The sequence below is a fragment of the Oncorhynchus keta genome, chromosome 21 (assembly GCF_023373465.1).
Source record: "Oncorhynchus keta strain PuntledgeMale-10-30-2019 chromosome 21, Oket_V2, whole genome shotgun sequence".
Classification (NCBI taxonomy): domain Eukaryota; kingdom Metazoa; phylum Chordata; class Actinopteri; order Salmoniformes; family Salmonidae; genus Oncorhynchus; species Oncorhynchus keta.
Window position 1 is genome coordinate 42348947 of NC_068441.1, and position 21527 is coordinate 42370473.

Here is a 21527-nt window from a genome sequence, read left to right on the forward strand (position 1 = left end):
GCCCTGCGCCTCACCCCCCGGGTCGTCCCCGAGGCCGGTGTGCCACTGGTGCCGCGCGTCAAGGGGGGGGTTACTGTCAGTCGGCTCCTCTCCTTGTTCAGGCGGCGTTCGCGATTGACATCATTGGCTTTCTAGCCATCGCCGCTCCATTTTTCAACTGTCCATTTGTTTTGTCTTGATTTTCACACCTGGTTTTCATTCCCCAATCAATCGACATGTATTTAGTCCTCTGTTCCCCATCATGTCTTTGTGTGTATGTTTACGCGCGATACTTTTATAGTTAATGTTCTGTGTTTTTGGGCACTTATGTCATTTTCTGTGCCTATTGTTGAACGGAATAAAAGTGCGCCTGTTTACTCTACTCTACTCTCCTGCACCTGACTTCGCCTCCCTTACACAGCCTTAATAACACCAAAGTAATAAAATAAAGACGGCGATGTTAAAAGTTTATTTCATTTTGATTTCAGCACTGACATGGATTGATGTTTCAGCATTGTCTTAATGAAGAGTTTGACTAGCCACATGCCTGCTATAGTTAGCGGCAGGCGGACGAGAAATATCCACCGTAGTAGTACGGATGAAGACTGAGCTGGAATGGGACGCTAACTGACGCTGGCTAGCTTTAGAAAACCCTGCGTAGATATAGATTGCTTCGTAGTATAACCCCTTTCAAAGAATGTCTGTTCTCAAATTGAGAACTATGTTAGGAAAATATTGACCTATTGAAGGGAATTAAGTGTGTGTACACCTATTAATTATTCAAACCAATTTGTTCACTGAAAATGTGCTTTGTTTTTCAAACAGACTTCAAACACGCATGCAGGGTAACTGTATAAATTCACTTTTATAAATTCCTAATTGCAAAGTCAAGGTCCTAGCTATTGCAGGCTGATTTTGAGCACTGTTAAAACTCCGGGGGCGTGTCCATAAGTCCACGGGATGGATAACCTTTTGCAATGTAAAACAGAAATTAGATTTTTTTATACATTTTCTTAAATTTGTTGTACCTAATGAACACAACCCAGGTAGACTCTCCCTGTCTTCACAATGAGACACATTGAGTTTTATTTAGCTCCACTTGTATTACAATTTATTACCAGTAGAGGCCAGAAAAGCCTGGGTCATATCGAGACCGTGTGCAGTATGACTCGGGTCATATCCTATACGGTCTATGGTCAACCCAGATTGGTCAAATAAAACACTTTTTTGCAGGACTCATTCTGGGCTTCGATACATTACGTCTGCATATATACCCTGAATGCATATTTAAATATATTCCTTAAAAATATATTCCGAATGTGTAAACGTGTAAAACACATACAGTATGTCCTTATACTATTTCCCCCAAAGTAATGTGAGATCGTGGGGAACAAACAAATTTAGAGCTGATTGAGGAGAAGTCCCCGGAACTAATTCATCTTCCTGGTAATTCCATGTCATTCAGCCCATAGAGCTGACTGAAAAGAGGTAAGACAATGGAGCTACTAAACACATTAGTCTCCCTATGATTCATTAACACTGGGCTGCCTCTCAACTCTCTCTTTCATTCAGTCAGTCTCTAACACACTCTCTCACTCAAAACCCCTCTATCCTCTCTCTCAATTAAAATTCAAGGAGCTTTATTGGCACGGGAACATATTTTTACATTGCCAAAGCAAGTGAAATGGATAAACAAAAGTGAAATAAACTAAAAGTGAAGAGTCTCTGTCTACCCTCTCTGTTACTCCTACATATTACATAACACCACACAAAGAGCTTTTCAGCGCAGGCCAAAGGTCATTGGCCCAGCTCTGACAAAAAAAAAGTACAGTACTAACAGACCAGTTATTTCCCCTGCTAATGAGGGGGAACAGCCATTCACCATGAGGTGGCAGGGTATGATCACCACTTTATGCAGCTCACCCTGCACTATCAGCTCCAATGTAAATAACATGAGTAAGTCTACCTCTGATAAGCTCCCCAGTAAATCATTAAAACAATCAAGCAACACAGAAAAGTGCTAAAAATAGCCCATATTAACATATGTAGCCTAAGAAACAAGGTCCATGAAGTCAATAACTTGCTTGTAACAGATAACATTCATATCCATATCTCTGAAACTCACTTAGATAATACCTTTGATGATAGTGGTAGCAATACATGCTTATAACATCTACAGAAAATACAGAAATGCCAACGGAGGCAGTGTTGCGGTCTATATTCAGAACCACATTCCTGTAAAGCTTAGAGACAATCTAATGTTAAATACTGTTGAAAGAAATATGGCTACAGGTTAATCTGCCTCACCTAAAGCGAATTACTGTGGGAAACTGCTATAGACCACCAAGTGCTAACAGTCAGTATCTGGATAATATGTGTGAAATGCTTAATAATGTATGTGATATCAATAGAGAAGTATATTTTCTGGGTGATTTAAATATTGACTGGCAATCATCAAGCTGCCCACTCAGGAAAAAACGTCAAACTGTAACTAGTTACAGCACAGGAATTAAATCATCAACATGTATTGATCACAGTTTTGCTAACGCTGCAGATATTTGCTTTAAAGCAGTATCTAAATCCATAGGATGTAGTGATCACAATATAATATCCATCTAGGAAAACCAAAGTTCCAAAGGCTGGGTCTCATATAGTGTATAAGAGGTCATACAAGAAGTTTTGTAGTGATTCATATGGTGATGATGTAAATAGTATTTGCTGGTCTGTGGTGTGTAATCAGGAGCAATCAGACGCTGCACTTGACGCATTTATGAAATGACTTATTCCTGTTACTAATAAGCACACACCCATTAAGAAAATAACTGTAAAAACTGTTAAATCCCCTTGGATTGATAAGGAATTGAAAAATTGTATGGTTGAGAGGGATAAGGCAAAAGGAATGGCAATTAAGTCTGGCAGCCCAACCGATTGGCAAATGTACTGCAAATTAAGAAATCATGTGACTAAACTAAATAAAAAGAAACTACACTATGAAACAAATAAATTATATAAAGAATGATAGTAAAAAGCTTTGGGGCACCTTAAATGAAATTGTTTGGGGAAAAGCCAACTCGGCTCCTTCATTTATTGAATCAGATGGCTCATTCATCACAAAGCCCACTGATATTGCAAACTACTTTTAATGACTTTTTCATTGACAAGATAAGCAAACTTAGGGATGACATGCCAGCAACAAACGCTAACACTACACATCCAAGTATATAGGACCGAATTATGAAAGACAATAATTGTACTTTTGAATTCCATAAAGTCTGTGTGGAAGAGGGGAAAAAATGATTGTTGTCTATCAACAATAACAAGCCACCAGGATCTGACAATCTGGATGGAAAATTACTGAGGATAATAGCAGACGATATTGCCACTCCTATTTGCCACATCTTCAATTTAAGCCTACTAGAGAGCGTGTGCCCTCAGGCCTGGAGGGAAGCTAAAGTCATTCCGCTACCCAAGAATAGTAAAGCCCCCTTTACTGGCTCAAATAGCCGACCAATCAGCCTGTTACCAACTCTTAGTAAACTTCTGGGGAAAAATGTGTTTGATCAGATACAATGCTATTTTACAGTAAACAGTGAAGCTTTTGACATTATTGATCATTGTCTGCTGCTGGAAAAATGTATGTGTTATGGCTTTACACCCCCTGCTATAATGTGGATAAAGAGTTACTTGTCTAACAGAACACAGAAGTTGTTCTTTAATGAAAGCCTATCAAATATAATCCAGTTGGAATCAGGAATTCCCCAGGGTAGCTGTTTAGGCACCTTTCTTTTTAAAATTTTTACTAACGACATGCCACTGACTTTGAGTAAAGCCAGAGTTTCTTTGTATGCGGATGACTCAACACTATACACGTCAGCTACTACAATGATGACTGAAATGACTGCAACACACAACAAAGAGCTGCAGTTAGTTTCAGAGTGGGTGGCAAGGAATAAGTTAGCCCGAAATATTTCTAAAACTAAAAGCATTGTATTTGGAAAATAACACTGACTTTACCCTAAACCTCAACTACATCTTGTAATAAATAATATGTAAATCGAGCAAGTTGAGATGACTAAACTGCTTGGAGTAACACTACATTGTAAACTGTCATGGTCAAAACATATTGATGCAGTAGTGGCTAAGATGGGGAGAAGTCTGTCTATAGTAAAGCGATGCCCTGCCTTCTTAACAACACTATCAACAAGGAAGGTTCTACAGGCCCTAGTTTTGTCACACCTTGACTACTGTTCAGTTGTGTGGTCAGGTGCCACAAAAAAGGACTTTGGAAAATTGCAATTGGCTCAGAACAGGGCACCACGGCTGGCTCTTGGATGTACACAGAGAGCTAAAATGAATCATATGCATGTCAATCTCTCCGGGCTGAATGTAGAGGAGAGATTGACTTCATCACTACTTTTATTTATGAGAGGTATTGACATGTTGAATGCACTGAGCTGTCTGTTTGAACTACTGGTGCAAAGCTTAGAAACCCATGCATATCTCACAAGACATGACACAAGAGGTCTCTTCACAGTTCCCAAGTCCAGAACAGACTATGGGAGGGACACAGTACTACATAGAGTCATGACTACATGGATCTCTATTCCACATCAAGTAACTGAAGCAAGCAGTAAAATTAGATTTAAAAAACAGATTCAAAAAACACCTTATGGAACAGTGGTGACTGTGAAGCAACACAAACATCGGCACAGACACATGCACACACAGACACATGCACACACAGACACACACACACACACACACACACACACACACACACACACACACACACACACACACACACACACACACACACACACACACACACACACACACACACACACACACACACACACACACACAGACACACGATAACATATGCACTATACATACACGTGGATTTAGTACTGTAGATATGTGGTAGTGGAGGAGTAGGGGCCTGATAGCACACAGTGTGTTGTGAAATCTGTGAATGTATTGTAATGTTTTAAAATTTTATAAACTGCCTTAATTTTGCTGGACCCCAGGAAAAGCAGCAGCTAATGGGGATCCATAATAAATACACATACAAATACTACAAACTGTGCTATAAAAGCCTTGACCTGAAGGCCAGGTAGTATAGCATGTCTGCATGCAGGGATGCTACATACATATAGCTCAAAAGTTAGAAACAAATGTTTCGTCTTCCAAAGCTTACAACCAAAGGAAAAGCTGTGGTCCTATGAAATTGTGATAATATGACATTAGGCTTTAAAAACAATCATGAATCTCTGGTAGTGGTAGTAATATAATTATAATCTTTAAATGATGTTTGTGTAACATTAAACGACCTACCGCTTTGCCGTCGTTGCCAAACAGCATCAGGCCCGCCTTAGAAACCAGACCGGGTTGACTGGCACCAGGGATCTCCAGGGGCTGACCAATAGCAGTGGCACCACTGTCTAGCAGAGAGGAACCGTAGAACGTCACCTTCTAGAGGCGAGACAGGAGAGACCGCAGTGGAATCAGCCTTTGGGTGGAGCTCAATAGTCTAGACAGGCTTCCTTTCCTTTTCTCCTATACCTCATCTGCACTGATGTGACTGAACAGGTGAGAACAAGGCTATATGATTCACATTTTATTAGACAGTTAGAAACAGGAAGGGTGGACACAGGGATTTGAACACCGGTCTCCGGGGGGGGGGGGAGTAGGAGCATTACAGTTAGACCACAGGCTCTGCATGTACTTTACTGTCTTTATTGTACCCTTGGGGAAAATGTGTTGCCGTATCACGTACTTGTTTCAAAATGCTGTTTCAGAAAAGGACAATACACATTCATGACATGTATACACAGTAGATACAGTAAGAAGCCCAGCCTGCTGGTCTCAGTGAATGGATAGTGGTCTCAGTGAATGGATAGTGGTCTCAGTGAATGGATAGGGACATTAGCTTGAGTTATTTAGGAAAGGAAAGGGGGATACCTAGTCAGTTGTACAACTGAATGAATTCAACTGAAATGTGTCTTCCGCATTTAACCCAACCCTTCTGAATCAGAGAGGTGCGGGGAGCTGCCTTAATCGACATCATCGGTGCCCGAGGAACTGTGGGGTAACTGCCTTGCTCAGGGGCAGAACGACAGATTTTTACCATATCAGCTCGGAGATTCGATCAAGCAACTTTTCGGTTACTTGCCCAAAGCTCCTACCCGCCAGGCTACCTGCTGCCCCCAATGGGATATCACATTTGGTCAAAATTATTGTTTAGTGCTGTTTTTACTGCAGGGGGGTGCCCTATACCTGCACCCAGAGGGGAATAGTTCAAAGTCCAGGTACAGGGGAAAGCTTGGGTCTAAAATTATTTTGTGAGCCTTGCTAAGGGCCCTGACCTTGAAGATCTCATCAAGCCTGTCAGTTTAACTTCAAGTACCTTGCTTGCTGTGGTGATTATCCTTCTCAGCATGTTCTTTTGGCTGGCTGACAGTGGCATTACTGAACCAACAAACAATACACTAAGCGAGGCGTCCCTCTCAGGGTCCGCCACCCCCCGTTCAGCTGAAACGGTGGCGCAGGCAATGCAAAAATATTCTTCGAAATATTTAACCTCCACACATTAACAAGTCCAATACCTCAAATGATTGACCTTGTTCATCTACCCAGCATGTCAGATTTTTTTTATGTTTTACGGCGAAAACACAGCACATATTTATATTAGACCACCACCGAAACAAAGACAAGAGGCAGCCATTTTGTCCCAGAAAATATTAAATTATAAAAGCAGTATTAAAAAATAATTAATTCACTAACCTTTTGAAAATCTTCATCAGATGACAGTCATATGACTTGTTACACAGTACATTTATGTTTTGTTCAATAATATGCATTTTATATCCATAAATCACGGTTTACATTGACGCCATGTTCATAAAATTACCAAAAATGTCCGGAGAAATTATGGAAAGCTACGCCAGATAACAGAAATACTCATTATAAACTTTGACAAAAGATACATGTTTTACATATAGTTAGAAAGATACACTGGTTCTAAATGCAACCGATGTGCCAGATTTGTTTTTAACGTTACAGAATTAGTTGACTATGCAATAACCTGAGACGGCGCTCAGACGTAAAGCAATATTTCTCCACTATGTTGGAGTCAACAGAAATACAAAATTACAACATAAATATTCCCTTACCTTTGATGGTCTTCGATCAGAATGTAGTGGAAGGAGTCATACTTACCCAATACATCGTTTTGTTTCAGTTCGTGTGTCCTTATAGTAGCATCTGCTACCACTTTCAGCTGAAATGCATCCAAAATGACTTCTGGTCCCGAACAGTTGCGCATCAAATCTTCAAAATGACATATTATATGTCGACTAAACTGGTCAAACTAAGTGCAGAATCAAGCTTTACGATGTTATAAACGTACAAAACAATTCTCAATTCAACCGGACAATGATACTTCTTCTCAGGCAAGCTGGAACAGAGGAAGGTCTGTGTCCAATTCGCGCCCTAACGCACGTGTATTTTCTCGCGACACCCACTGTTTTGCCTCCGAAAGGGTCAAAGCTTGCGGGATTTGCACAATTAAACGCTCTACTGAATGAGGACATCTAGTGGAAGACATAGAAAGTGTCTCCAGAGCCATAGCTGGTTGGGAAGGGTGGGGGCGATGACGTCAAAGTTGCCCCAAGTTTCATGCTTCCAAAACTAGTTTGGGAGATTGCCTGCCCTGTGAGTTCTGCTATACTTACAGACATAATTCAAACGGGTTTAGAAGCTTTAGAGTGTTTTCTATCCAATAATTATTATTATATGCATATATTAGCAATTTTGGACAGATTTTGTTTTAGTTTACTATGGGCACGCAATTCATCCAAAGGGGGCAGTATTATGCCTAGCCTTATATTCTTACCTGTCCATCAACCTCTGCCCAGGCTCCAGGCACTTTGTCATTTCCTCTGATCCAGTTGTGTAGGACTTGTGCAGACTGGTTCCAGTCAATCTACAGAAAAACACAAATCATAATAACTAATTACCTGAAATCAACATAGACATGCATATCTGAATCAAACAATAGGAAATATGTGGTCCTATGTAATATGTAATCTCAATATGTAATATGTGGTCCTATGTAATATGTCATCTCAAACATAGTGTTACAGGAGTGCTTGAGCGGTCCACTGAACTTGTGGTTAGAAGCAAGATGGCAGGAGCAGTGTGTGTAGAGAATTTAGTTAAGGTCTTGGCCTACCTTGGCATTGTCTTTCTTCTGAATCCCCTCATAGGTGGCTCCCTCCTCTGGCTGGACGATCTTTGGGGCATTCCCTGCTGCGATCAGCCTCACTGCATCCACCTGTGAATCAGGTAAACTTGACAAACATGCTCAAAGATTCCCAACAGTACGGAATGGTCTCACCCTCCATGTGTTGTTGTACTATGCTGCACTTTATTTTTGCATACATGAAACTCTGTTTCAAACAATATTTGTTGATTTGGCTGGCCCTATGTGACAGACAGAGAAAACTCTGCATTCCTCAGAGTACTTAAGTGTGGCCTTGTTGTATCTCTTTGACTTACTGTGCCTTTCACTCCCTCAGGGAAGAGGAACCTCTTGTAGATGGTGTTGACAGTGTCATCAGGCTCCACATCACACTCCCTCTGCAGCAGGATTGGTCCAGTGTCGAGTCCGTCATCTGCCCAGAACACTGTGAATCCACCTTTCTTGTCCCCGTGGATCAAGGTCCTGTTGTCAAACCCATGGAGAGGGTAAAGTAAGCCTAACACACTCAAGCTACTTGATGATTTTTAGTTTACCCATGCAAGCCTCGCATCAATTAACCAATCATCCGTTTGTCCATCCACCCAACCAACATCCATCCGTTTGTCCAAGCAGCCACCGACTCGACTCACCAGTTGATGGCGGAGGCCCCCCTGTGTCGGGGCAGCAGGGAGGGGTGGTAGATGATGGAACCGTGGGCCGGGTGGTCGATGACCTCCATGGGGATGAACTGGGAGCAGAAGGGCATGACGTTGAGCTCGGCCCCCGTGGCCTTGTAGACCTGCACCACCTCCGGGATGCCTTTCCCCTTCAGGCGCCAGCGTGGGAACTTGAAGACGTTCACGCCATCCTTCTCAGCCTCCGCGCCTGTGGGTGTAGAGGGGAGAAGACAGGAGGGATGTTTCTCCCATATACCGTATGTAATTCAAGTCGAATTGCCATGGTCTAAGGGGCTTGCCCAACCATTATAGTAATTCCATGATTTCAAGTTAATATCAAATGTGAAATGCCTTTCATGCAAGCTCTAAAACCAACAGTGCAGTGATCAATGTCAATGTAGTAGAAAAAACAATAACAAGGTAGAAAAAATTTCACAGGAAAGTAAGAAGCTATATACAGGGTCAGTTCCAGTACCATATTTACAATGTGCAGGGATACTGGAGTGATATGTATAGGGGTAAGGTGACTATATACAGGATCAGTTCCAGTACCATATTAACAATGTGCAGGGATACTGGAGTGATATGTATAGGGGTAAGGTGACTATATACAGGGTCAGTTCCAGTACCATATTTACAATGTGCAGGGATACTGGAGTGATATGTATAGGGGTAAGGTGACTATATACAGGATCAGTTCCAGTACCATATTTACAATGTGCAGGGATACTGGAGTGATATGTATAGGGGTAAGGTGACTATATACAGGGTCAGTTCCAGTACCATATTTACAATGTGCAGGGATACTGGAGTGATATGTATAGGGGTAAGGTGACTATATACAGGATCAGTTCCAGTACCATATTTACAATGTGCAGGGATACTGGAGTGATATGTATAGGGGTAAGGTGACTATATACAGGGTCAGTTCCAGTACCATATTTACAATGTGCAGGGATACTGGAGTGATATGTATAGGGGTAAGGTGACTATATACAGGATCAGTTCCAGTACCATATTTACAATGTGCAGGGATACTGGAGTGATATGTATAGGGGTAAGGTGACTATATACAGGATCAGTTCCAGTACCATATTTACAATGTGCAGGGATACTGGAGTGATATGTATAGGGGTAAGGTGACTATATACAGGATCAGTTCCAGTACCATATTTACAATGTGCAGGGATACTGGAGTGATATGTATAGGGGTAAGGTGACTATATACAGGATCAGTTCCAGTACCATATTTACAATGTGCAGGGATACTGGAGTGATATGTATAGGGGTAAGGTGACTATATACAGGGTCAGTTCCAGTACCATATTTACAATGTGCAGGGATACTGGAGTGATATGTATAGGGGTAAGGTGACTATATACAGGATCAGTTCCAGTACCATATTTACAATGTGCAGGGATACTGGAGTGATATGTATAGGGGTAAGGTGACTATATACAGGGTCAGTTCCAGTACCATATTTACAATGTGCAGGGATACTGGAGTGATATGTATAGGGGTAAGGTGACTATATACAGGGTCAGTTCCAGTACCATATTTACAATGTGCAGTGATACTGGAGTGATGGAGGTAGATAGGGGTATGGTGACTATATACAGGATCAGTTCCAGTACCATATTTACAATGTGCAGGGATACTGGAGTGATATGTATAGGGGTAAGGTGACTATATACAGGATCAGTTCCAGTACCATATTTACAATGTGCAGGGATACTGGAGTGATATGTATAGGGGTAAGGTGACTAGGCATCTGAATGTATGATAAACAGAGTAGTAGCAGTGTAAATGAAGATTGTATGTGAGTTGTGTATAGAGTCAGTATAAATGTGTGTACATGTTATGTGTGTGTTGAAGTGTCAGTGTGCGTGAGTGTGTAGTCCTGTGAGTGTGGATAGAGAATATAAATACAAGGGCCAACTCAGAAAGTTTGTGTAGCCATTTTGTTAGCTATTTATGGCTTGGGGATAGAAGCTGTTCAGGAGCCTGTTGGTGTCAGACTTGATGCACCGGTACCACTTGCCGTGCGGAAGCAGAGATAGCACTCCTTGGCTTGGGTGGTGGGGGTCTTTATTGATTTCACACAGCCTAATATAGACGTCATGGATGGCAGGGAGCTCAGCCCCAGTGATGTACCTCCAGTGATGTACTGGGCTGTTTGTGGCAATTTCATGGAAACGGAATTACGCCAAGACATATATTTTTCACTTTAAAATGTATACCAAACAAAAAAAACATTGATTCCAACATTTACCAAACAATACAACTCTATGCACAAGTACTAGTTTTAACAATGTCCACAGAACATTTTACAAAAACACATTTTTAGGAAGAACTGTGCAGATACAAAGTTTGGTAACATTGACAAGTAGTCATTTTGCATAGAGTTGTATGGTTTGTTAAACTTTGAAATCAATGTTGTTGTTTTTTTGTTTAAAGTGAAAAATCAGAGTCGCAGCGTAAAGGACTTTGAATTGATGGATCCTTGGTGTCAGAGGAGATCCCGTCATATTCATCATCTCCTCAAGCCCAGGTTCTGGTTCAGGTTGGTTGGGTAAAAGTAAGTGTGCCACTGAATAGAGTTCACAAAGTCAATCATGTCAGATCAGGCTACAACAAGGGACACGTATTTAATATATTCAAACTGGGCCCTTCGCTCCTTTTAGGTAGGGGGAATTTCACAGGTTGGCTGTAGGCATCAACATTTTCAATAGAGACAAATGTAAATGGTAATTACCATGGGCTGTATGTTTATACTTGTTTATGTTGATTATTAAAATGCATTGAGGACAGAGGACATGGGGGGAAAGGATTGATGTGATCCCACTGGGCACAACGTCTCTTCCACGTTGGTTCAATGTAATTTCATCAAAATTACGTGGAAACAACGTTGATTCAACCAGTGTGCGCCTAGTGGAATGTATCTAATGTCTACTTTGGTCTGGGGTGAACAACAGGCACAACATTTTTCAGTGTTCAGTTGACATGGTCAAGGCCCCTGTTTCCTTTCAAAATTTTAAGAAGAATCCATTGATTTTCTCTTATAGTTTGGGACAGGGCTGTTCTTTGACTGATAATGTGTGAGTTCAAACTTCCCTTGACATTAAAAAGATGATATTATGTTTGCCTTCACAATATGTGTTCTCTGTGTAGTCTTTGGTTTACTTTATGTACTCTGGTGTGAGGACAAAACCTGATAGAAAAGGGTAGAAAATTCAATATGCATACTGTTTATCCAAAGGCTTCGAGCAGGTTCTTGATATCCAAGTCAAATGTCCTTCGGTAAAAAGTAAGACTCCCACCACTATGAGAATATCTCTTTTGTGTTTCATATGCAAATTAATTTTGCATTATAGCAGTGTAGTTATTGCTGAGGAAAAAAGGTGCTGTCATGCCTGCTCACCTAGAGGGTCGGCTTTGCCATCCTTGTCAGGTATAGTGAACACTCCAACGATGGTGTGGCCCTCCTTCCTCAACTCCTTGTACACCTCCAGGCCAAAAACACTCTGACCAATCACAGCTATCCTCATCATGAGCGATCACAAACTACTGGCACAAAAAGGCAACACCACAGAAAAACAGCAAAAGAGCATTTTACTTTCTTCAAGCACTTCTCGAGATTTATAACAGAAGCATTTGAATATGATCAATTTCAAAATAACCTAATGATATTTATGTTATCCAGAAGTTTTCCATTTTCATTTGTGTAAAATCAGGCAAATTGATCAGCAAATATCAGATCCATTTGTTAGTAAGGTCATGAAAAGTGGTTGACAGTGGGCACGTTTGAATGGTAAGGCTCAAGCAACCGACTGTATACGAATGTCGAGGATTCAATTTGTTAGAGGTCCAACTGCGACAGCCGAAGGTCAGACACTGATGTGGTTTTCCAACAGCAAGGCTCAGATCAATATGTCAGTGTTGCCATTATTTATACAAGCTGTTCTCCAACCCCCATATCACACTCACAAACTGAACATATATGTGTGTACATTGTACAATCAGTTAATGAGAGAAAGATAGGATAGGATAAGTAATCCTTCTCACCCCCCTTTAAGATTTAGATGCACTATTGTAAAGTGACTGTTCTACTGGATGTCATAAGGTGAATGCACCAATTTGTAAGTCGCTCTGGATAAGAGCGTCTGCTAAATGACTTGAATGTAAATGTAAATGAAGGACTCTATATCTACTGCATCTGTATACAAATTGTGACAAAGTTGTTTCTTGTTTCAGTCATGTCTTTTATCACGTTTGCATGGGTCAAACAAAACAGCCTAATTATTAGAGCCTCCCACAATGCAGGCCATGGTTGCAGGATGAAGTTGGTGAATAGCAACTGCAGAAACTTGCAGTCGACTGCAATCAAAACTTCATGACCTGTGAACACAGGATTTTTGTGAAGTTCATACAGTCGACACGTAGAAGCAAATCAGATTCTTTTTTTATTCCCAATAATGCAACACACTTTTCCAACGATGGTCACCGGCTGGGCAAAAGTGATCCGCTTGAACAAGCTCAATGACTTTCACTCAAAAGGTGTATTTTTTCTCCATATTTTATACCTTGGGGTCGCACTTATTTCAACCAATCACGTTGCAGAGCAGATCCCTGCCTATGGAGGATTGGCCAATAGAATCGACGAAGCTCTACAGTACACTAGACTTCTACGTGCAAAAAGCCTAAATATATCTTCCCTACAATGAAAAGTGTGCAGAAACAAATCTTTGAATCCATTTTTAATGATGCACTGTGAAGTTTCACTTTTGCGATAAACTCTCCGATAGAAAACACAAATGAAAGTTGCTACACCACAAAGTGATAGCTTTTCTGACAGCGTAATATGAGTTTATTACAGTGTAAGCAAGCTACCTTACAGGTTGGCAACGTTGCAAACCTTTATAAAGTAATGTATAAACACAACGATGTCACATACGTAAAGCTAGGCGCGCGACCCAGAAACAAACATCAAATTGTAGAACATTGTGCACTGTGCAATCTCGAGATAGCAAATCTCAACTCATAGAAATATGCAGTTGAATATTAAAAATATCCTTACTTTAATGCTGGCCAAAGTCTCCCCTACTGGCGTGCAGAGAGGGATCGTGTGGACACCGTTGCTCTTTATTTCGGGCCGAGAATGTCAGAAGGCTGGTTGCTGCATGTGAGCGACTGTAACAGCCATTAGGAATTACACAACAGTTGAAATCGTGTGACATGATAGGGCGGTCTAGCCGCAAGGGGAGGTCGTAAACTTAATCAGTGTATGGTATATTTTTTCAGTATAACTTTATATGGAATCATACTTTTCCCAGACCAGTTGAGAAGTGTGTGTGGTATAGTTTATGACAGAAGTTTATGACAGTCTCTAAAATGTGATAATTTCCTCATTGGTTCATATCTATACCATAAAACAGGTTGTTATAGAGACAGAAAGATAGGACAGCAATGGTCAGTAGGTTATGGCTTAGTTTACCACTCCCATTTACCATAAACTCCTGCAAATGTCAATAAAGGTAAAGCTACAACATGTAACTTTTTGGGCACCCCAACCAAATTCACATAGAAATGTGAGTTATATATATTTCATTATCATTGAAAGCAAGTCTAAGACAGGGTAGATCTATTCTATTTCTACAATATGCTTCCGTTCTTAAGTAAAAAACTTTTGTACACCAGATTCAAACAGCTGAAAAAACAATGTTTTTGGGTATAGACAATATATTTCAAAGTAGTTTAGATGGTACAATGATTCCCTCCACAATGACTGCTTGTTTTTTTTTATAACAAACTGAAATTAGGAAAACTATTAGAATTTTTGCAACCAGGAAATAGTGGAGTGATTTTTGCATAGTGTATCTTTAATAATTGTCATCATATTGGTCAATTAACTGTACTGACCTTCGCAGGAAAGTTATTCAAGGTGCACACAAATTGCAGGTTTGTGCTACCGCCATTAATTAATGACAAATTATGATAATAGCTCAGGTGATTGGGGCATAGTTGTACCAATGTTCGTATTGTAGCAACCACACAGGTTAAGTTAGGACATTACAACTCTGCTAATAGTATTGGCATTTCACACAGTTTGTTGTGTGCTAGCCATCAGAGCAGGGTCACTCAAATACAAGGGACAGTCACTGTGACTCAACTGTATCCTTTTTCTCGCAAATGTTGAAAACCTCAGGCCATAGTGCTTGCGTCACACACAGCGTCTGAATGTAACCCAGTTTAGTTAGAGCCAGTTTACACTAGTAACCCGTTATCATTAGGGTTAATGAGTGATAGGAATGGAGTCACCTGACTGCATCAGACCAGCACAGCAGACAGTGGTGGTGATATACAGTGGGAAAAGTATGTGAATCCTTTGGAATTACCTGGATTTCTGCATAAATTGGTCATCAAATTTGATCTGATCTGAAGTCACAACAATAGACAAACATAGTGTTCTTAATCTAATAACACACAAATTATTGTGTTTTTCTTGTCTATATTCAATACATCATTTAATCATTCACAATGTAGGTTGGAAAAAGTATGTGAACCCCTAGGCTAATGACTTCTCCAAAAGCTAATTGGAGTCAGGAGTCAGCTAACCTGGAGTCAAATCAATGAGACGAGATTGGAGATGTTGGTTAGTGCTGCCTAGCCCTATAAAAAAACACTCACAAAATTTGAGTTTGCTATTCATAAGAAGCATTGCCTGATGTGAACCATGCCTCGAACAAAAGAGATCTCAGAAGACCTAAGAATTGTTGACTTGCATAAAGCTGGAAAGGGTTACAAAAGTATCTCTAAAAGCCTTGATGTTCATCAGTCCACGGTAAGACAAATTGTCTATAAATGGAGAAAGTTCAGCACTGTTGCTACTCTCCCTAGGAGTGGCCGTCCTGCAAAGATGATTGTAAGAGCACAGCGCAGAATGCTCAATGAGGTTAAGAAGAATCCTAGAGTCAGCTAAAGACTTGCAGAAATCTCTGGAATATGCTAACATCTCTGTTGACAAGTCTAAGATATGTAAACAAGAATGGTGTTCATGGGAGGACACCACGGAAGAAGCCACTGCTCTCCAAACAAAATATTGCTGCACATCTGAAGTTTACAAAAGTGCACCTGGATGTTCCACTGGCAAAATATTCTCTGAACAGATGAAACTACATTTGAGTTGTTTGGAAGGAACACCCAACACTTTGTGTGGAGAAAAAAAGGCACAGCACACCAACATCAAAACCTCATCCCAACTGTAAAGTATGGTGGAGGGAGCATCATGGTTTGGGGCTGCTTTGCTGCCCCAGGGCCTGGACAGCTTGCTATCATCGACAGAAAAATGAATTCCCAAGTTTATCAAGACATTTTGCAGGGGAATATTAGGCTATCTGTCCCCCATTTGAAGCTCATCAGAAGTTGGGTGATGCAACAGGACAACGACCCAAAACATAGAAGTAAATCAACAACAGAAGAAAATATGCCTTCTTTAGTGGCCCAGTCCTGATCTAACCTGATTGAGATGCTGTGGCATGACCTCAAGAGAGCAGGTCACACCAGACATCGCAAGAATATTGCTGAACTGATACAGTTTTGTGAAGAGCAATGGTCCAGAATTCCTCCTGACCGTTGTGCAGGTCTGATCCACAACTACAGAAACATTTGGTTGAGGTTATTGCTGTTAAATGAGGGTCAACCAGTTATTAAATCCAAGGGTTCACATACTTTTCCCACCCTACACTGTGAATGTTTACATAGTGTGTTCAAAAAAGACATGAGAAGGTATAATTGTTTGTGTTATTAGTTTAAGCAGACTGTGTTTGTCTACTGTTGTGACCTAAATGAAGATCAGATCAAATTTGATGACCACTTATGCAGAAATCCAGGTATTTCCAAAGGGTTCACATACTTTTCCTTGCCACTGTATTGTGCCTTCAGAAAGTATTCATACCCTTCGACTTATTCCACATTTTGTTGTGTTACAGCCTAAATTCAAAATGGATTAAATACTTTTTTTTTTTTAAATAGATAAAAATATGTTCCTAGAAAATGTTGCAAATGTATTGAAAATGAAATACAGAAATATGTAATTTAAATAAGTCACTCCCTTGAGGCAATACTTTGTTGAAGCACCTTTGGCAGAAATTACAGACTTGAGTCGTCTTGGATGTGTCTATCAGCTTTGCACTTCTGGATTTGGGGATTTTCTACCATTCTTCCTCGCAAATTTTCTCAAGCTCTGTTAAATTAGATGGGGAGTGGTGGTAACAGCAATCTTCAAGTCTTTTCACAAATTATCAATGGAATTTAAGTCTAGCCTTTGACTGGGCCACTCAAGGTCTTTCACATTCTTGTTCTGAAGCCATTCCAGCTTTGCTTTGGATGTATGCTTGGGGTCATTGTCCTGTTGGAATGTAAATCTTTGCCCCAGTCTAAGGTTGTTTGCACTCTGAAGCATGTTCTAATCAAGGATTTACCTGCATTTGACTTCATCCATTGTTCCCTCTATCCTTATCACTCTCCCAGTCCCTGCCTCTGAAAAGCATCACCATAGCATGATGCTGCAAACATCATACTTCATGGTAGGGATGGTTTTAGATGGGTGATGAGCTGTGCCTGGTTTTCTCCAGACATAGAGTGTCTCCCCCTTTGAAGAGGGGGATGACCGTGGCAGCTTTCCAATCTTTGGGGATCCAGACGATACAAAAGAGAGGTTGAACAGGCAATTTCAGCAGATCATTTTAGAAAGAGAGGGTCCAGATTGTCTAGCCCAGCTGATTTCTACAGGTCCAGATTTTGCAGCTCTTTCAGAACATCTGCTATCTGGATTTGGGTAAAGGAGAAGCTGGGGAGGCTTGGGCAAGTGGCTGTGGGGGGTGCGGGGATGTTGGCCAATGTTGGGGAATGCTTATTGAAATTCTCGATTATCATAGATTTACCGGTGGTGACAGTGTTTCCAAGCCTCAGTGCAGTGGGAAGCTGGGAGGAGGTGCTCTTATTCTCCATGGACTTTACAGTGCTACAGGATGCACATTTATGTTTGAAAAAGCTAGCCTTAGCTTTCTTAACTGACTGTGTATATTGGTTCCTGACTTCCCTGAAAAGTTACATATCTCGGGGGCTGTTCGATGCTAATGCAGTACGCCACAGGATGTTTTACACCTGCATTGCTTGCTGTTTTGGGTTTTAGGCTGGGTTTCTGTACAGCACTTTGAGATATCAGCTGATGTACGAAGGGCTATATAAATAAATTGGATTTGATTTTATTTTATTTTGTGCCGGTTAAGGTCAGTCAAGTCTGAAGTGAACCAAGGGCTATATCTGTTCTTAGTGCTACATTTTTTGAATGTGGGATGCTTATTTAAGATGGCGACGAAAGCACTTTTAAAGAACAACCAGGCATCCTCTACTGACGGGATGAGGTCAATAACCTTCCAGGATACCCGGGCCAGGTCGATCTAAAAAGGCTTGCTCGCTGAAGTGTTTTAGGGAGTGTTTGACAGTGGATGAGGGCTGGTAGTTTGACCACAGACCCATTACGGATGCAGGCAATGAGGCAGTGATCGCTGAGATCCTAGTTGAAGACAGCTTAGTTGTATTTAGAGGGCAAGTTGGTCAGGATGATATCTATGAGGGTGCCCATGTTTACAGATTTAGGGTTGTACCTGGTAGGTTCCTTGATAATTTGTGTGAGATTGAGGGCATCTAGCTTAGATTGTAAGACAGCCGTGGTGTTAAGCATATCCTAGTTTAGGTCACCTAACAGTACGAACTCTGAAGATAGATGCGGGGCAATCAATTCACATACTGTATGGTTTCAAGGGCACAGCTGGGGGCTGAGGAAGGTCTATAACAAGTGGCAACAGTGACTGACTTATTTCAGGAGAAGTGGATTTTTAAAAGTAGAAGCTTGAACTGTTTGGGCACAAATCTGGATAGTGTGACAGAACTCTGCAGGCTATCTCTGCAGTAGATTGCATCTCTGTTCCCTTCGGCAGTTCTACCTTGTCAGAAAATGTTGTAGTTGGGGATGGAAATGTCAGAATTTTTGGTGGCCTTCCTAAACCAGTATGCAGACATGGCTAGGACATCAGGATTGGCAGTGTGCTAAAGCAGTGAATAAAACAAACTTAGAGAGGAGGCTTCTGATGTTAAAAGCTTCTTAGGGATAGGCATCCTTAAGAAATAAACTATAATATTTAATACGGAAAGAAGTATGTTCAATAGAAAAGTAAAATTAGTAAACATGCGTCCTCTTCATTATAAGAGCCTTGGAGCTAAAAAAAAGAGTTCTGGTTAGTTTTTCTATATACCATACCATATCAATTGTGTTATAGTCTCAGACATTATTTTAACATTTCCAGAAACCTCAAGTGTTTTCTATTCAATGCTGGGGCGGCAGTGTAGCCTAGTGGTTAGAGCGTTGGATTAGTAACCGGAAGGTTGCGAGTTCAAACCCCCGAGCTGACAAGGTACAAATCTGTCGTTCTGCCCCTGAACAGGCAGTTAACTGTTCCCAGGCCGTCATTGAAAATAAGAATATGTTCTTAACTGACTTGCCTGGTTAAATAAAGGTAAAAAAATAAATAAATAAAAATAAATGCTACTAATTATATGCATATCCTGGCTTCTGGGCCTGAGTAACATGCCGTTTACTTTGAGCAGGTGGAAATTCAGGAAAATAGACCCTAGCTAAGATTAACATGCATGAAACCAAGGCTTTTAAAGTTACAGAAGGGTGTGGTGTGGGTGTGGTGCTGGTGGCTACAGGGCCTGGGTTAACCTCTACATCACCAACAATCAATAACATTGCAAAGTCCTCAATGCATTCTGGGAGGAGTAGGATAAGGGTAAGGCTAAAGGCTATAAGAACTGGTCGTCTAGTGCGTTGGATAAAAGGAGCAGATTTCTGTGCGTGGTAGAATAGATTCAGGGCGTAATGTACAGACAAGGGTATGGTAGGATGTGAGTGGAGGTAAACCTAGGCATTGAGTGACGATGAGAGAGGTTGTGTCTCTGGAGGTACCAGTTAAGCCAGGTGAGGTCTCCGCATGTGTGGGGGGTTGGACAAAAGAGCTATCTAAGGCACTCTACAGTGAAATAAAACAATAATAACTAACCGAAACAGCAGTAAACAAGGCATATTGACATTAGGTGTAGCCGAGTGATCATAGGGTCCAATGAGCAGCAATAGGTGAGTCAGGGAGCCGTTTGGTAGTCGTTTCTACGCTAGGCTAGCGGGAGACATGGCGTTCAGAATGCTAGCGGGCCTGGGCTAGCTGATGGGTCTTTGGAGACATCGCAACATCGGACGATTACGATGGCAGACCAGTCATGATGAATCGGTCGAGGCTCAGTGTCGGCAATAAAGGTAGCCCAATAATTAGCTGGTATGCCTCTTTGGCTAGATGGGTGATGGGCCTAGCTCGAGGCTAGCTCAAGGCTAACTGGAGCTTGCTTTGGGACAGAGGCGTTAGCCAGCAATAGCCACTCGGTTGCAGCTAGCTAGCTGAGATTATCCGTTGTAATGGTCCAGAGCTTGCGGCAGGAATCCGGTGATGTGGTAAAGAAAAGCAGTTCGATATGCTCTGGGTTGATTTCGCGCTGTGCAGACTGACACGTATTGACCGAGCTAAAGCTGGCTGGTGTCCGAGATAACGGTGAAGACCACTAGCTATAGTTAACTGACTACTAACTAGTAGCTAGTTAGCTGGCTAGCTGCTGATGGGGGTTCCAGAAAGTATAAAAATAGCAGATCCGTACCACATTGGGTGAGGCGGGTTGCAGGAAACTGTATTCAGTTCGTAGATGGAAAGTGAGATTAAAATAATATATACGAAAAAAACTAAGAATCCAAATATTTACACGGGACAAGGCAAACACACGTCCGACTGCTACACCATCTTGGATTACTTGGCTATATGCCTCATCAAATTATATCTTGGAGAACTTCGGACAGTTCCTTGGACTTCATGGTGAAGTTTCTGCTCTGACATGCACTGTCAACTGTGGGACCTTAAAGATATATTTGTGTTTCACCATACACTTGAATTGGCAACAATTGGATTTCAGCCACAGAGGGACAACACTGGTCTGACAGGTTTTTGTTAAATCTATTTCAGCCACAGAGAGGCAACACTGGTCTGACAACCTGGATGTTACATCTATTTCAGAGACAGAGGGACAACACCGGTCTGACAACCTGGATGTTACATCTATTTCAGACATAAAGGGAAAACAAAATCAAATCAAATGGATTTATATAACCCTTCTTACATCAGCTGATATCTCAAAGTGCTGTACAGAGACCCGGCCTAAAACCCCAAACAGAAAGAAATGCAGGTGTAGAAGCACGGTGGCTAGGGAAAAATTATAACAGAACATGGCCAAGATGTTCAAATGTTCATAAATGATCAGCATGGTCAAATAATAATAATCGCAGTAGTTGTCGAGGGTGCAACAAGTCAGCACCTCAGGAGTAAATGTCAATTGGCTTTTCATAGCCAATCATTGAGAGTATCTCTACCACTCCTGGTGTCTCTAGAGAATTGAAAACAGCAGGTCTGGGACAGGTAGCACGTCCGGTGAACAGGTCAGGGTTCCATAGCCGCAGGCAGAACAGTTGA

General features: G+C 41.3%; 1 protein-coding gene across 2 annotated transcripts in view; it reads right to left on the reverse strand.

Moving 5' to 3' along the window:
* The window catches only part of LOC118399709 (cytosolic 10-formyltetrahydrofolate dehydrogenase), a 48599-nt gene extending 34482 nt beyond the window's left edge, over nucleotides 1-14117 (reverse strand). Inside the window, exons 1-7 of one of the 2 annotated variants that reach the window (XM_052473951.1) lie at nucleotides 13976-14117; nucleotides 12320-12465; nucleotides 8872-9106; nucleotides 8539-8704; nucleotides 8213-8314; nucleotides 7874-7963; nucleotides 5314-5451 (exon numbers count right to left, since the gene is read on the reverse strand). In XM_052473951.1, coding sequence (XP_052329911.1) covers nucleotides 5314-5451; nucleotides 7874-7963; nucleotides 8213-8314; nucleotides 8539-8704; nucleotides 8872-9106; nucleotides 12320-12449 — 861 coding nt within the window. In that variant the 5' untranslated portion in view covers nucleotides 12450-12465; nucleotides 13976-14117. The remainder of the gene's footprint in view (nucleotides 1-5313; nucleotides 5452-7873; nucleotides 7964-8212; nucleotides 8315-8538; nucleotides 8705-8871; nucleotides 9107-12319; nucleotides 12466-13975) is intronic. The other variant, XM_052473950.1, reaches the window with a different exon arrangement.
* Nucleotides 14118-21527: the final 7410 nt, after the last annotated feature.